This window comes from Mastomys coucha, unplaced genomic scaffold (genome assembly GCF_008632895.1).
Source record: "Mastomys coucha isolate ucsf_1 unplaced genomic scaffold, UCSF_Mcou_1 pScaffold23, whole genome shotgun sequence".
Lineage (NCBI taxonomy): Eukaryota > Metazoa > Chordata > Mammalia > Rodentia > Muridae > Mastomys > Mastomys coucha.
The window spans coordinates 25,084,040-25,101,832 of NW_022196906.1; the positions used below are offsets into that span (position 1 = coordinate 25,084,040).

The 17,793-nt window shown below is 38.9% G+C and overlaps 1 protein-coding gene across 3 annotated transcripts in view; it reads left to right on the plus strand.

The window, feature by feature from the left end:
• The window catches only part of Zbtb44 (zinc finger and BTB domain containing 44), a 51,134-nt gene that overhangs the window by 25,724 nt on the left and 7,617 nt on the right, over nt 1-17,793 (plus strand). For 2 of the 3 annotated variants that reach the window (XM_031343293.1, XM_031343294.1), the window contains exons 2-5: nt 754-1,826; nt 13,131-13,215; nt 15,871-16,034; nt 17,481-17,781. In XM_031343293.1, coding sequence (XP_031199153.1) covers nt 809-1,826; nt 13,131-13,215; nt 15,871-16,034; nt 17,481-17,781 — 1,568 coding nt within the window. In that variant the 5' untranslated portion in view covers nt 754-808. The remainder of the gene's footprint in view (nt 1-753; nt 1,827-13,130; nt 13,216-15,870; nt 16,035-17,480; nt 17,782-17,793) is intronic. The other variant, XM_031343295.1, reaches the window with a different exon arrangement.

Here is a 17,793-nt window from a genome sequence, read left to right on the forward strand (position 1 = left end):
AATTGACTTTCTTCTCCTTTAATCCATATAACAGAATAAGTGTTCCTAGAGCAGGTTCAAATTTGGTCAAAGTCATTATTTCTGTGGTATCATTTCTCTTACCTTCTTGGCACAGGGTCCATTTCATGTTATTCTTTATCATGATGTCAAACAGGGAGCAGTTTTGTCTCCTGTCATTAGATTATTCAGACTTTTTGAAAATCTTGAAATCTTGCCTTTTTCTCTTCTCGTTTCCCCCTATACATTTATCTGAATAAAATACTTGATAGAATTATTATATAATGTTTGCCTAACAATATTTACTGCATGTTCACATTTAGAAGCAGGAATAACTATATACCTACTGACCAAGGTGTCTATGACAGTCAAAAGATTATCATGTGTTAAATATTTATAGTAGTTTCTGGCACATAAAAGCACTCTGTAGTTGTCATTAAACTGATGTTTTAAAATGTTTCTCATTATTATAGTAATTTGTAGACCACTGGTTGATGGTTTAGAGAAAGTATTTTTGTCATTAGTGCCTTCATTTTATTTATACGACACAGGATCTTACCCTGTAGCCCAAGCTGGCCTCAGACTTACTGTATAGCACAGGAAGTCTTTGAACTTGCCTCAACCTTCATGGTACTAGGATTGTAAGAATTTGACATCACAACAGAGCAGAAAATGTATTTTTAATACATTCCATACCTGAAGTTTTTCTCTCTCAGTGCCTACTGTCATTTGATGTTTGTTTTCTTTATTTTTTAGGATAATTCTGATCCATTGCATCCTTGAAGAGCATCAATAGAAGAGGGGGGAAAAGATGGGTGTGAAAACATTTACTCACAGCTCCTCTTCCCACAGCCAGGAAATGCTGGGAAAACTAAATATGCTACGAAATGATGGACATTTTTGTGATATCACTATTCGTGTCCAGGACAAAATCTTCCGGGCTCACAAGGTGGTACTAGCAGCTTGTAGTGATTTCTTTCGAACCAAACTTGTGGGCCAAACAGAGGAGGAGAACAAAAATGTGTTGGATCTGCATCATGTTACAGTGACTGGCTTTATACCTCTTTTAGAATACGCTTACACAGCCACTCTGTCAATTAACACGGAAAACATTATTGATGTTCTAGCGGCAGCCAGCTATATGCAAATGTTTAGTGTTGCTAGTACATGCTCAGAGTTCATGAAATCAAGTATTTTGTGGAATACACCTAATAGCCAACAAGAAAAGGGTCTAGATGCTGGACAAGAAAATAGTTCCAACTGCAATTTTACTTCTCGAGATGGAAGCATTTCTCCAGTGTCTTCAGAGTGCAGTGCTGTAGAAAGGACCATTCCTGTCTGCCGAGAGTCCCGGAGGAAACGCAAAAGCTACATTGTTATGTCCCCTGAGAGTCCTGTCAAATGTAGCACACAAACAAGTTCCCCCCAGGTATTGAATTCTTCAGCTTCCTATGCAGAAAATAGAAATCAGCCAGTTGACTCTTCTTTAGCTTTTCCATGGACTTTTCCTTTCGGAATAGATCGAAGGATTCAGCCTGAGAAAGCAAAGCAGGCAGAAAATCCCCGGACTTTAGAATTGCCCGGCCCATCCGAGGCAGGTAGAAGAGTGGCTGACTATGTGACTTGTGAGAGCACAAAAACTACCTTGCCTCTAGGTACAGAAGAAGACATCCGGGTCAAAGTAGAAAGATTAAGTGATGAAGAGGTCCATGAGGAAGTGTCCCAGCCTGTTAGTGCGTCTCAGAGCTCACTGAGTGATCAGCAGACTGTGCCTGGGAGTGAACCAGTTCAAGAGGACCTTCTGATTAGTCCACAGTCTTCATCTATAGGTATAAATGCTTTCTATATTTTTTATGGCTTTTATGGTCAATTCAAACATTTAAGCTTTTATTTTATGCGCTCAGTCCTGTAGAAATCATTTTTTAAATGGAGTTAAAACATAATTGAATTTGTTTTGTTTGCTTCAGTGAATAACCAGGGCTAGCCTGGAACTCGCAGAGATCCAACCTACCTCTGCTTGCAGAGTACTGGGATTAAAGTCACGGGCCACCGCACCTAAATGATGATTGGGTTTTTAAAAATAGTATTAGCACTATAAGTTTTATGTATGTGTTTAACAAGTTACACATTGAGGAAAAACAAAATTCAATAGGATATAAGGGACAAAAGTAAAAATAAAAATTGTGAATTACCATTTGTTTGTTTAAAGAAAAAGGGAAGGTCGTGGGCTGGAGAGATGGCTTAGCAGTTAAGAGCACTGACTGTTCTTCCTAAGGCCATAGGTTCAAATCCCAGCAACCACATGGTGGCTCACAACCATCTGTAATGAGATCTGTTACCTTCTTTTGGTGTGTCTGAAGATAGCTACAGTGTACTTATATAATAAATAAATTTATAGAAAAAAAAAAGAAAGGAAGGAAGAAACAGGGTTTTGCATTGTAGTCTAGGTTGGCCTTGAACTGGTGATCCTCTTGCCTTAGACTCCTGGGTGCTGGGATAACAAGAATATGCCACCACATCTAGTTATGAATACTTTCAATACAAAAGAAGACAAACTTTGAAAATCTCCTCGCCAGGAGAGTAGTAGCACACTACTGTTCTCAGCTATGTAGTCAGGGTCTGAGCTGGATTAGACCCTGTGTGGGGTGGGGGATCTCCTTGTTGTTTTGTTCTTTTTTAAATGGGTAAGGGCATTTGCTAACATCTAAGAAACTCTCTCATTAAAAAGAGACTTTTTTTACACAAATCTTGAGGCCAATCTTCCAGGCTTTTTCTTCCTCTCTCTCAAAATTAACATATAAATGTAAAAGAACAAAAATATTTATTGGAAACTTAAACAGTGTGCCAAACATGATTCTTTTAATAATTATTTATTTTATGTATATGAGTACATTGTTGTTGTCTTCAGACACAGCAGAAGAGAGCATCTGATCCCATTACAGATGGTTGTAAGCCACCATGTAGTTGCTGGGAGTTGAACTCAGGACCCCTGGAAGAGCAGTCTATGCTCTTAACCACTGAACCATCTCTCCAGCCTGAAACAGTTTTGTTTTTTGTTTTTTTAAGATTTATTTTATTTTATTTTATATGTATTAGTACACTGTAACTGTACAGATGGCTGTGAGATATCATATGTGTGGCTGCTGGGAATTGAACTCAGGACCTCTGCCGGCCCCACTCACTCCGGTGTAATACACTGTAGCTGTCTTCAGAGGCACACAGAAGAGGGCATCAGATCTCATTACAGGTGGTTGTGAGCCACCATGTGGTTGCTGGGAGTTGAACTCAGGACCCCTGGAAGAGCAGTCTATGCTCTTAACCACTGAACCATCTCTCCAGCCTGAAACAGTTTTTTTTTTTTTAAGATTTATTTTATTTTATTTTATATGTATTAGTACACTGTAACTGTACAGATGGCTGTGAGATATCATATGTGTGGCTGCTGGGAATTGAACTCAGGACCTCTGCCGGCCCCACTCACTCCGGTGTAATACACTGTAGCTGTCTTCAGAGGCACACAGAAGAGGGCGTCAGATCTCATTACAGGTGGTTGTGAGCCACCATGTGGTTGCTGGGATCCGAACTTAGGACCTTCAGAAGAGCAGTCAGTGCTCTTCCATCTCGCTGAGCCATCTCGCCAGCCCCTAAAACAGTTTTATGTACTTGAGTTTGATTCAATTTTTTTTTTTTAGTAATTTGAATAAATATAACTAATAAGTATTTAATATGCTTAGATCACAGCTATTTTGAGTCTTTAGTCTTACAACTATCTTGGTACCTTCTAAATAATATTTGAAAATTAGAAATCCAAATATTTAACTAAATACCTTAAACTACACTGAAATTTTCAGTCATTACTTCCAAGTATATTTACTTAGTTCATATTTTGCCTTATAATCTTACTAAACATGGTTATATAAAGAACTTATGAATAAAAGTAGACAGAACTTCCCCGTTTGTTTGTTTGTTTGTTTGTTTGTTTGTTTGTTTGTTTGTTTCGAGACAGGGTTTCTTTGTATAGCCCTGGCTGTCCTGGAACTCACTCTGCAGACCAGGCTGAACTCAGAAATCCACCTGCCTCTGCCTCCCAAGTGCTGGAATTAAAGGCATGTGCCACCACTGCCTAGACAGAACTTTTAAATTAGTTTTTACCTGTATAATTGTGGATTCTATAGCATGAATATAGGAATATCTGACCTGAATATCTCATATACTCCAAGTGGATTTTTTCTGCCTTCATATCAAATATACTAATTACTCTAAACCTCTTATATCTACAGAATGCTACATTAAAATAAATCAAGTAAATTCCTCAGATATTGTGGGTAGTCAGTAAATCTTCTGTTCTTGATACTTTGTTCTCTATATTTCAGAAGAGCATTTCTGCTTTCATTTTACTTCAATTCATTAAGGAAGATACCAAAGTGATACCTTGTCATTCTACTGCCTGATAAATTTGATACCTAATATAGTCATTCTCAAATTCTGAAGTAGTAAAAATTTGACTACCCATGAATTTTATTCAAGTGAAATTTTACCTTTATTTGAAGGTTGCCATTTTTGCCCATTTACTTAGTAAAAGATTGTAAAATCTTAATACCTTATACATGGTGTAAATAAAAGCAATAATTATAATCTAAAAGGAAAAAAATACTGTTATGTTATCTTATTATCCAGAAAGATAAGGCTGGGGCTAGAGAGGTAGTTCACTATTAAGAATACTTTCTACTCTTCTGAAAGAATGGATTCAGTCCCAGCACCCTCCAGGTAGAGCACCACTTCCTACTAACTGTAGCTCCAAGTATCCAGGGCCCTCTTCTGGCCTTTGTAGTTACTGCATTCATGTACACACAGGTAAAATAGTTTTTTGGGTTTGTTGTTGTTTACATTTATTTATGGCACATATGCAGGTTAGAGGACCATTTATGGAAGTCAGTTCTCTCCTTCTACAGTGTGGCTTCTGGGACTGGAACTCAGGTTGTCCTCCATGGTGGTGAGTTCCTATACCCACTGAGCCATCTTGTCATCCCAAGTTTTTTTGTTGTTGTTTTTTGATTTTGTTTTTTAAAACACAGGATATTAATTTGTAGATATTTTAAGAAAAAAAAAGAATTTTAGATGCGATGGCTTCATTATTTATCTTAAAATTTCAATTATCTATACTCACCAAGGACAAATAATGAAAGGCTTTAGATAAGCTGCAGTTCACTGAGCTAGTAAAGGAATTCCATACTCTATAATTCTATCATTAAAATTAAAGTGACAGAGGAATGAATACTTGTCCTGCCTTGCCCTGTGTTCAAGGGCAAATTTACTCAGTCATCTTTTCCAGAGGACCAAAAAAACTACTTTGTAAAATATTTCCAAAGCTCCTCTTGGTTATTGAAAGCACAAGTTATATCAGTTTGTAAGAGCTAATTATAAGATTCTAAGTTAAATTCCCAATTGTAACTGGCTATCTATTACCTTAAAAGTCTTCAAAAATTCTGCTTAACAGTTTCACCAAATAACAATTTGTATCTGATTAAATAGCCAAAATACTCCTAAAGACCTTATTTTCAGGAAACAAAACCCAACAGCAAAGGGCTGTCACTGAAATGCTTGAGCTTGGCTCATAAATTACCTTCCAGGCAAGGACAGTTTGCATCTCTAAAAGGATCTTCTATCTTCAGTATTCTCAAAGAGCTAATGCATGGCTACTAGAGAATCTCTTAGTCTACTATTTCTGTCAGAGTCCTATTACCACAAACCAGCTGTAGTAAGCAGTTCACTTCATTGCTCCTTTGCAACAAGGGAGATCACACCACAATGCTTTCAGGGGTTTGTTTTTTGGTAAGATGGTACTTGTAGGAGTTAGCAGAGGACTTAAGCCTGAGGTAGGTAATTTTCAGGAGAGTTCCAGGAAGCAGAGTTTGTTTAGTACCTTGGATACCAGAAGGCAGGCATAATTTTGCTACTGGACCCAATAAATATCTTTTAGAAGTATAGACTAAAATGAGTCTACAGTGTCTATAACTTCCTGGCAAAGAAAGGAGGAAGTGAATATTTTTGTGACTGTAGTCACCTTGTTCTGTCTGCCAGGTACACTTTTCTGCCCCGTTCATGTATTTAATAAGAGTCACATTGTAACTCTGATGTTGATGCCTTGTGAGATTATGTCTAATGGAATACTATGGGCTAGCTAAGGGTACTAGGCCTATTCCTAAGAGGGTCTAATCTGGTCCTGAGAGTTAAAGTTAAGGCTGCTTGATTTTCTTTCCCTCTCCTTTTTCTCTTGCTCATTTTGACACCAGACAGTGAATGTAGGGCTTTGAGGATGCAAAAGTTTTCTACCACTAGATCTTAAGCCATCTTGACCTCAACACACTGTACTAAAGACAGTGAGTTTATCAAATAATGATAGTGTCACAAGATACAGCAGCTTCATTGGCAGCAATTTACCAAATGGCCTCACCTAACACTGGCAACTGATAAGGTGAATGAATACATGTTCTTTAATTCTAGTTTTAATCATTAATATTACCACTCATATTACTCAGCCCACATAAATGTATGTGTATGTATATATATATATATGTGTGTGTGTGTGTGATTTACAGAACAGTTATAACAGGGTACAACAGAGTTTAAGAGATCTCAGAAGTAGATAGAAATGGAAGTAGAGTCTGTACTGGTAAAATAAGAACCCAAAACAGCCATAGGGAAGAACCTACTACCGCAGTCTAGAGACTTGAAAGCAGAAACACAGAGTTGAGTCCACTGCAAGGTGAAAAGGCAAAGCTAGAATAGAAAGGTTTAAGTGGGGCCAAGTGGATGGGCAATCAAATGGGCTATCAACTGTGGGAAGAACCAAGGCAGGCTGAAGCCCTGGGCAGTCAGAGGGAGAAAATGCCTGCCCTTTCCTTGATACACAGATCAGTTGTTAGGTGCTTTGTAAGGCTATACCATTGTAGTGCTAGGTGTATACCACGTTATGGGCTATAAGTAAAGGGGCTTTATACCCTTTTTTTTTTGGTCTGCTGTGTCTGATGAGTTCTTGATGCAACAGAAGCTATAGTGTATACCATTCTTTATGTCAAGAGGGTGGGTTGATTTTGATAAACCAGATCTTATCAAATCAAGCTAATTGTGGCTTGATTCTACAAATCAATTTTGCTATCTCTAGAGGAAGAAGAGTCTGTCCAAAATTCTCAGCTGTCATCACTGGCTTCTAAGAGGGAAATGAAACCCAGGGCCTTTTGTAGATTTGACTCTACCACTGAATGCTATATATCTCCAACCCAAAAATTGCATTAAAATTAAATTTTAATAATATAAGAAAACTGCCAATAAATAACTTGTACAGCTTGCTATTAAGTCATCTAATTCAAATTCTAGTTCATATAATTACTTGTTTGTGATTGGTGGCAAAACTATCATATCAGGAAAAATGTTATAAAATTTATTTTTTGCTCATAGTTATATAAGTAATATTTTCATACATATACTAAAACTTCTACAATATGGATGGGGCTTTGGGTACTGCCGCGGGCCGGCCGATCTGGGCCTCCCTCAACCCGCGGGAGAAACGGGGGTCCTAGTCAGGTCGACAAGGCGTAGGCGAAGAAATGACGGCAGAGATGACACATGAAGTATAAGATCTAAATGTATTTCTTAGAAATGGCATCAGACTTTTACAGTCATTGCAAAAGAGAGATGGTAAATCTGGCAGCTCAATAGTTGAGGTACATCTGAGGCTATCTGAAATATACTGGGTCTGAAACAGCAGCTATCTCCTCTAGACTGGTACTGCATCCCCCGGGCCCAAGTGCTCTGGGCCCGGGGGAATGCGAATTGCATGAATCTGAGTCCTAGCCCATCTAAGTTCTAGTGCTAGTCCTGTATGTGAGTCCAAGTCCTTCTTCTCCCAGTCCTAGTGCTAGACTGAAGTCACATAGGCAAGCGACCCCCACACCAAGGTCAGCAGGGTCTGGTAGCTAGGTGTGAACTAGGAGGAAGAGGGGTGGAGCCCTCCCTGTTGAGGTATTCTTATGCTAGTTCTCTGGTTCTTGCTGGAGGCAGGCAGAGGGGAATCCCAACCTAACACTTTTAGCTAATGTCTTAGAGTGAGGGAAACCCTTCAATTACTCTCTAGTACTTAAAACATTAAACTAGGATAGTTGGAAACATTGTGTTGGCCAGGAGACAATGCCCAATCTTAACCACTTACAAATCATTTCTTGGGTTACCTTTATGCCTAATTATGAGGCCGTGTTGACGATTGGAAAGACTAATACCAGCGACTAGTCTGAAATCCAGGAGGCACAGATCTCCTTTTGAAGTCTTATTGCCTCTTATCCTTTATCAGGATTTTATCCCCGATATTTTGGATGTGACTGGAGTGTGCGTGGCAGGGTACACTTGATAGCCATGGATAAGAGTAAACAACTTATTTTTTGCATGCTTACTATCTGTTGAATTATGGATTTAATGACCAAGATACAAGTCACATTTTATTGTGTTGAAGTGGTCTTTTTGGTTGTTGTTTGTGGTTTTTACTCTATATATGTATTGTATGTATCATGTATCCAGGTGTCTGTAGAGGCCTGAAGAGCATCACATTTAGAGCTCTAACTACAGGTTATTGTGATCCAGCATAGATGTTGGGACCTGAACTCAGGTCCTCTGGAAGAGCAGGAAGCAATCTTAACTGCTGAGCCATCTCTCTAGCACCTTGACCAGCTTTTTAAATAAGCTATTGACATTCTAGAAACCAAGACACAGTAATTCTTATTTCTACCTCACTAAGATGTCACCCCCTCCTAGGAGTATAACCAGTCTAATGATAAGAAGCAAGGCCACTAGATCAATCATCCAGGCCTGCCCTTATCATACCTGGTTTTGTCTTTGTTTTGCAAATTTCTGCCTAAAATACTAATACTATCATCACTAGTGATCGGGGGCTTTTCCAATTCTTACCAAGACAAATGAAACGGTTACTATTTAGTTCCCCTCCCTTCTTCCCTTCCTTTCTTTCTTTGGGTTCTTTTTATTTGGTTGGTCTTGGGTTTTGTTGTTGATGTTTTGGGGTGGGGGAATCTGGTTTTTGAGACAGGGTCTCTGTGTAGCCCTGGCTATCCTGGAATCACGCTGTAAACCAGGCTGGCCTCGAACTTACTCATACAGGTCTGCCGGCCATTAAAGCCATGACTATGAAGCTTACCACCAACCAGGAGGACTTATTAGTTCCTAAGAGGCCTGTTACCAAGAAATCCCAACTGTTTATGTGATAGCTAAGAATATAACCAGTTAGAAGTGCTGATGTCCAGAACTCAAAAGCCTTAGATTCTGCCTCGGGTGCCCGCTTGAACATCACAGGTCTGTTTCTTAGTTACTGTTCATCAAGTGATCCCTGGCTTTGCCTTTCTGTGTTGTAGTATCTATAGTCTAGGGTTTTGTCACAGTGACCTGTGACCCAAATGGTTTCTCATTTTTAACTCTCAACGACAATCTTCCAAGTAGCCTACTGTTGATCATGAAAGAATACTTGGACATAAGAACCTGCTGTACAATAACCATGAAAGCCTGGTGTCTGCCATGACAGAACCTCCATTGCTGCATTCATACCACACTCCCATTGTTTAAAGAAATTGTACATTGGGCTGCAGTTATTCTAAAAAGGTTTAGAATCCTAAATGGGAAACAGGGAAAATTGAAGCAGCTCCACTTTAAGGTTTTACCATTATTTGAGTTTTGATCCTGTTTGTTCTTTCTGGAAGAGGTTGTTTTTAAAGGTTTCTCTAAAAGCTTTTCTAGTTCTCTACAAGTTCCTCCTGGGTCCTTTCTGCTCCTCCATTTTTCCTTTCTCAGGAGAGATTAAGTGAGGTCTTCTATTGCAAGTCAAAACTTGCTGTTGAGAGTTAAAATGAGCAGATTTTCAGCTGTGCATAATAGCAACAAACCTGTACTCCCAGCACTTAAGAGGTGGAAGCAGGAGGCTCAGAAGTTAAAGGCCAACCTTTACTACATAAGGAACTCAAGGCCAGCAGGAGCCAGATGAGATCCCTGTCTCAAACAAATCCACACTTGAAAGGGCCTCATAAGTATTAAGAAAAGCACAACTAGTAATAGACTCTAGGTGGTGTGCGAGTTTTGAGGACTTTCCAGACACAGGGAAGGGTATAGAAAACTGATTCTGTACAAGCAAGTGCAAGTTCTTCAGTCTTAAAGAGGTTTCTCTTTTTTTTTTTTCTTTGAGACAGGGTTTCTCCTTTGTAGCCCTGGCCGTCCTGGAACTCACTCTGCAGACCAGGTTGGCCCCGAACTCAGAATTCCACCTGCCTCTGCCTTCCAAGTGCTAGGATTAAAGGCGTGCGCCACTGCCACCTGGCTGAGGATTCTCATCTTAAAAGACTAACTAGATCACTAGAACTAAACCTGCTGCTTGTCCTTGAAGCTACAGGAGACTATCTAACAGTCCTTTGGCAGTGGGCAGACAAAAAGGAAGGAGGAAACTGGGGAGATAGTTTAGTGAGTAAAGCATTTGCCAGAGTTCAGATCCCCCAGCATCCACATAAAACCAGCCAAGCATAGAGACATATATGTAATTGCTTAGAAGACAGGACACTCTCCCACACACACTTCCAGAGCAATCTGGCTAACTACACTAGTTGAATTGGTGAGTTCTGGTTTCCAGTGAGAGACCTTGCTGAGTTCAATATTTAGAATGCATTCAAGGAGGAGTGAGGTGCCTACCTCTGGCCTACACATGCACTTACATGTATATCCAAGAGAAAGGTGGGGGGGAGAAACTGCCTGATTGCACATACAATCATCTTGGTTATATAACATGTGGACAAGCCAAGCAATTACAAATCACATTGAAGAACCTAGCAGAAGCAAGTATAAACCTTTGGAAGAGATCATATTTACTTCAGCCCCAGTAAATTGGTCTCTTATAAATGATTTTAAAAGACAAAAAACAAGTCCACAAACAATCAGAGTTAAGAAGGGAACAAGGCAACAGAGACACACTGACAAGGAAAAGATGACAGAAACCTGGAGTAGAAGGGACCAGAAAGCCATTGAACAGTTTCTAACAAATATGCTTATTCAGCACAGTTAACAGGTTTGAACAATGACTGGAAAGTAGTAAATTATACACAAAGTAACAACAGGTTTAGAAGAAAAATTCTAGCTAAGAACAAAATTAAAATCTCTGCGAATATTTGGCAGCAGATTGAATTTAGCAAAAAAGAATTGAGAGTCTAAAAACAAATCATTTTAATATTTTGTTGAAGAGACAGGAAAAATAGAGACTATATTAGAGAAAGCAGGCTGTGGGAAAACATACAAATATATAAGGGAGAGAACATCTGAACACTGTGGGATGTTGTCCTAAGAAAAGTAACTGCCAATCTAGATTGCTACATACAGTGAGTTCAGTAGGAAAAATGAAGGATGAGAATGTAGCTCAGTTGGTAGAGTGCTTGCCTAGCTTACAGATTTAATCACTAGTGCTGCAGAAAACTAGGCATAGTGGCCTGCTCTGTAATCCCAGTACTCAAGAGGTACAGGCAGGAACATAAGTTCAAGGGCAGCCCAGGATATTGAGGGTTCAGGCATCAAAAAAATAAAAAGTTGTGATGCTCCTGCCTTGGGCTTCTGAGGGCTTGGGTTATAGGTCTGTGCCACCTCCTGCTCCATGAGACCCTGACTCAAAAAATAAAGTCAAGATGTTTTCAGGTGGGCATTTTTTTTTTTAAAGTTAACTAAATCATTAACTAGAAAATCTCAAGGATGGCCTCCATCGGGCAAAACTAAGCATAAATAAGTCTCATATTTAAGAACAAACAGGCAAAGCCTGAAGAAATATAAATAAGCATTATTTATACAACAGAGCAGTAATATCTAATATCTGCAAGCCTAATCAAACAGAATACCAGAAAATTTGCTATAGTATCAAAGCCAGTAGGAAAGGGAGCTCAGGCTGTCAGCCATCCTTGTATTATGTGGAAAGTTGTGAAGGTTTTGGATAGACTTTTTGGTAAGTTATATTCTGCCCCAGGAGCTGGGAGAAGGAGTTGCTAGTGACAGAACCCAGGGCTTTCTGCATGTTAGGCATTTGATTTACCACTAAGTTACATCCCCAGTATGTGAAATGACTAAGGTAACCAACCAGTAAAAACATAGGGAAGTCTATAATTTCCATTCCAATAGAGCAGGATATGAATTCTACATATGTGCAGTAAGTTACTTCTGTAAGTGCATTCTCAGCAGCAGAGTTCATAGAAAATCCCATACTTCCCTTATAAGGGAATAGGTTATAAATATTCTACAACAGTGAAAATAAGCTAATTATAACAATGCAAATATTCCTACAGTATATGAAGAAGCTGCAAGAATACATATAGTAATATGAATATGTATGAATGCGTAACTCAAGTTTATAACTAGACAACACTAAACTGAAGTTTAGAACAACCATGTGAGCATTGGGGATTGAACCCAGGACTTCTGGAAGAGCAGCCAGTGCTCTTAACTGCTGAGCCATCTCTCAGACCGGACCCTTGTCCTTTAAATTGTCTGTAAAAATTGTGACAATAAACTAACTTTTAAAAGATAAAAATTAACAATGCTTTCTTACATAGGTATCAGTATTATTTAATTTTATTTGGATTTCAGCTTGCATTTAAATTGTTCTGCTTATTTTCCAAGGTTCCTATTGGAAGAAATATACCTGAAATTTTTAAATATTGAAGCTACATTATTAAATCATCTTACTGGCCCTATATGATTTACTTTTAAATCACATGAACATTTAATCAAAAATAAAATATAGCCAGGTGGTTTGTAGCCAGGTGGTGGTGGCACACACTTTTAATCCTAGTACTTGGGAGGCAGAGGCAAGCGGATCTCTGTGAGTTCAAGATCAGCCTGATCTACAGCCTGAGTTCCAGAACAGCCAAGGCTACACAGAGAAACCCTGTCTCAAAAAAGTGTGTGTGTGTGTGTTTGTGTGTAAAAATAACATTACTACACTTTAATAAGATGTGCACACTAGGTTAAATTAGAGGATTGTGACTTGCAGTTAACATCTTGGATTATTCACACCGAACATTAACAACTGTCCCTTTTAACAATTCTTTTTGCAGGCTCAGTAGATGAAGGAGTCACTGAAGGATTGCCTACACTTCAGAGCACTTCTAACACCAATGCTCATGCAGATGACGAGGACAGGTTAGTGCCAATGTAGAATGTCCTTTCTTCATGAAGACTGTGCTTATGGCTCTCAATTCAAACTTGTGTAAGAAATTGATTGAAACTTGAGTACAATTTTGCACATTTCCAAAGCTCTAGTCCCCTAACTATATACAGAAAGATTGCTCTCAGCTTTGCCTACTTCTAAGATGCCATCTGGGATTTCCAAAGTCTTATCTTCATTCAGCCTCTGAAAACTATACATTATCCTTTTTCCTTCATCATTTCTCACTTGATTGCCCTGAATCTAATCTTTAAGTCCTTTCAGTTCTGTGTTCAGAATCCCTAGTTCGCTTTTCCTCTGTACTACTGCTACACTGCATCTTTCCCAACTACTCTAGTAGTTTGGAAATTAGCGGTCCCTGATTTCATTCTTCTGCTTCTTAAGTCCATTCTCCATGTTACTGCCAGATCATTTTATTTTTAACTAAGATGTCATGGTTTTTACTTGAAATCTAAATTTCTGCTAGGCAGTGCTACCACATACCTTTAGTGCCAGGACAGCAGAACTATACAGAGAAACCCTGTCTCAAAAAGCAAACAAAATCTAAATTCCTTACTTCTTATAGGGTTCTAGATGATCCAAGTTTACCAACTCTCATCAGTTCCTACAGCACTCCAGATTTGTTCCTCCCTTCAGGCCTTTCTAGCTCATTAGATGTTTTCTCTCCTCATCTCCATTCTTTTGATTCTTAAATTTTTTTTATAATTTAATGTGTATGGGTGTTTTGCCTGCATATATGTTTGTGTACTTTGTACCACATCTCTGCCTGATGCCTGCAGAAGCTGTTAGGGGGCATCTGGAACTGGAGTTTCAGATGATTGTGAGGTACTGTGTGGGTGCTGGGACTCAAACCCAAGTCCTGGGAGAGCATCCAGTGCTCTTAACAACTGAGCCATTTCTCCAGCCCCCTCTGACTCTGACTTTCAGATCATTGACTTGGTGTCAATTGTTGAGGAGGCCGTCATTGACTACCAGCTTAAACCAGCACTCAATCACTGTGGGGTCTTTCTAATTTAATTCTCTGCCTTCTCTCTGGTCCCCAATTATTTATTGTTTTTCTCTCACTACTGAATATAGATTCCACTGGAGAATTGCTCCTCAGAGTGCAGAGTAGTCTTTTTTGTGTGTGTGTCTTTTCGAGACAGGGTTTCTCTGTCTAACCCTGACTGTCCTGGAACTCACTCTTTAGACCAGGCTGGCCTCAAACTCAGAAATCCACCTGCCTCTGTCCCCTAAGTGCTGTGATTAAAGGCATGCCCACCACCGCCCGGCCCGAATAGTCTTAATACCTATACTTGCTGAAAACATGAAGGATTCAAAAATGTATTATTATTGAGTAGATAGCCCTGGGAGATTATGAGCCAAAATCACTTGAATAAATTAGTAAAAGCATAAATAAGCATAAGTGCTCTTATTCCTCAATTTAAACTTTTTAATTAGCAATCAAGTTGTCTGTTGTTTATTAAATACTTTGCTAAGTCATGGGAGTATAGACATGAAATAAAAAGCCTTTTCTCTTGAGAGCTCCATGAGTTTTCAGGGAAGTAAAGAGGCTGAAGGTAGATAGGGTAATCTGCAGGGGGCTTGCTTCCATTACCTACTTAAACATAGACCAATTCAGGCTTGCAAGAAGAAGAGGGGATAAATCAGCTACATTTTATAAAATGAATGGATACAACCTAAGCAAAGAAGGTAGGGCTCATAAAGGAAGTTCAGTGGGTGAAAACACAGCATATAAGCACACTAGATAATTTGGTATAAAATATATTTTGAGACGTGGAGAGTGTGATCAGAAATTAGACTGGGAAGAGAAAGTTCATATATGAGTAATTTTGGGCACTTGTTTGTAGGGGTTGAGAATTTATTCTAAAGAAGACAGTTGTTGCAAGATTCTAAAGGGGAAAATAAGGGTCTAAATTAAAACAGTAGAAGAAAGGAGGGAATTCATGATATGTTTTGTGTTTTATGTCCACACTTAAAGATGCTGGACATTATGGACAATCACATTGCTTTATAAATTTTTCTAAATGAAAATCTGGGGGGCTGGTGAGATGGCTCAGCGATTAAGAGCACCAACTGCTCTTCCAAAGGTCCTGAGTTCAAATCCCAGCAACCACATGGTGGTTCACAACCGTCTATAATGAGATCTCATGCCCTCTTCTGGTGCGTCTGAAGACAGCTACATTGTACTTACATATAATAATAAATAAATCTTTAAAAAAAAAATCTGTTTTTAAAGTCTTTGTTGTGGGGGCTGGAGAGATGGCTCAGCGGTTAAAAGCACTGACTGCTCTTCCAGAGATTGTTTGGTTGGTTGGTTGGTTAGTTGGTTGGTTAGTTGGTTGGTTTGTTGGTTGGTTGGTTGGTTGGTTGGTTGGTTTGGTTTTTTTCGAGATCTTCCAGAGATCTTGAGTTCAATTCTCAGCAACCACAGGTGGCTCACAACCATCTGTAATGGGATCCAATTCTGGTGTTTCTGAAGACAGCTACAATGTACATAAAATAAATAAACAAATATTTTTTTTAAATGTCTTTGTTGCTTCCTTTGTTCGTTTAAGAATTGGGCTACAGAAATGTATATTCAACTTAAACATCAGAGCTTCATTGCCTTCTTTGGTTTATTTTTTTAGATTGGAAAATGTTCAGTATCCCTATCAACTCTACATTGCTCCTTCTACCAGCAGTACAGAACGACCAAGTCCAAATGGTCCAGACAGACCTTTTCAGTGTCCAACCTGTGGGGTTCGCTTCACCCGTATTCAGAATCTAAAACAGCACATGCTTATCCACTCAGGTAATGTTACCTTCAATGTTGTATATGGGGATGTGCCAAAACATCTTACTTTGCAGTCCTGATTAAAATAGAAAGTAAAGACTTTGTGTCAGGCTTAAGACCAAGACACGAAGATCTACAATTTGAGGCCAGCCTGGACTGTATAATAGAAAGACTCCATTCCATCTAAGAAAGGGGAAAAGGGTTTAGGGAGTAGAAAAGGAAGGAGGCTGGGTGGGATGAGGGAGGTGCATTACAGAACAGAACAGAAATGTGCAGTCCTGAGAAGTCAGATGAGACCAGATTGGCTACCTATGGTCTCTCTATGAAATGTTGGAAAACTAGAATATTTTGTCACAGGTATCCAGTATTCTGATTAAAACTTAGAGGCTGTATGATAAATGTATAAGTTAACAAGTACTGGATATATTAGGTATACGTTCATAAGTGCAAATAGAATTAAAAATTATACATAGGTGATTATTTGAACTCTGTAAGTTTGAAATTTTCATCATTAAAAACTTGCTTAAAGGATTTCATATTTTGTTTTAATTCTATCAGTATCTGCTTTTGATTAGTCAGCTTTGTAGTGTTTCTTGTTTTTTTTTTTAGATAGGAAAAAAATATGTTAGATGGATGTGTAGAAAATTTCAGTGATATTTGTGTGTAGTGGTGATACACAGGTAAACAGTAAAATCCTGACCTGAAGGCAGTCAGCCCCATCTCCATCTCCAGCTCTCCGTAGTCTCAGAATCTCTGTCCCAGTACTACTTCCCCATGACCTTGTTAGGTGCACAGGTTGTGTTGTGTTCTGCAGTTTTAGCCACCTTCCCCCCAATTGTGATGGTAACTATAATGAAATAATTAATGTTCTAATTTCCTCTCCATTGCTGTGATAAAACTTAGGTGAGAATGGGTTTATTTCATCATATAGGTCACAGTCCATTATGTAGGGAAATCTGAGCACAGACTGACAAAAAAACCATGGAGGAATGCTGCTTGCTGGCTCACTCACAGCTAGTTTTTCTCATATAGCCCAGAACCACCGCAGTGAGCTGGGCTTTCCTACACCACTTAGCAATCCAGATTGCTAATCCCCAACAATGCAGGCTGATCTGATCTCTAGCAGGTCCTCAGTTGAGACTCCATTCTAGGCTGTTGTCATGTTGACAGTTAAAGCTAACTAGGATAATTAATTTTTGAAGTCTGGAAAATACATCATTTAGAAGAGCATTCAGAAAATAATTCAGTATATCTTACCTCATTGCCTCTTCCCTATCTTGCCCTTTTTTAAAGCAGTAGAGACTTAAAAGATTCTGAACCACCTCTGAAATAATGTTGAGTCTGTTTTATTGGCATTATTTTCTCTTAATTATTATTATAAAATTGTTATTCAGAAATGTGTGATTTTATGACCTGTCAGTATACCTTATTTTTCAGATGGTATTTTGCTGTTTTGTTTTATAGGAATTAAACCATTTCAGTGTGACTGCTGTGGAAAAAAGTTTACCAGGGCTTACTCGCTAAAGATGCATCGCCTAAAGCATGAAGGTAAACGCTGTTTCCGGTGCCAGATATGTAGTGCCACTTTCACTTCCTTCGGGGAGTATAAACACCATATGAGGGTTTCCCGGCACATTATCCGCAAGCCTCGGATTTACGAGTGCAAAACATGTGGCGCCATGTTCACCAACTCTGGAAATTTAATCGTGCACCTGAGGAGTCTGAACCATGAAGCATCAGAGCTAGCAAACTACTTCCAGAGCAGGTGAGGTGCACA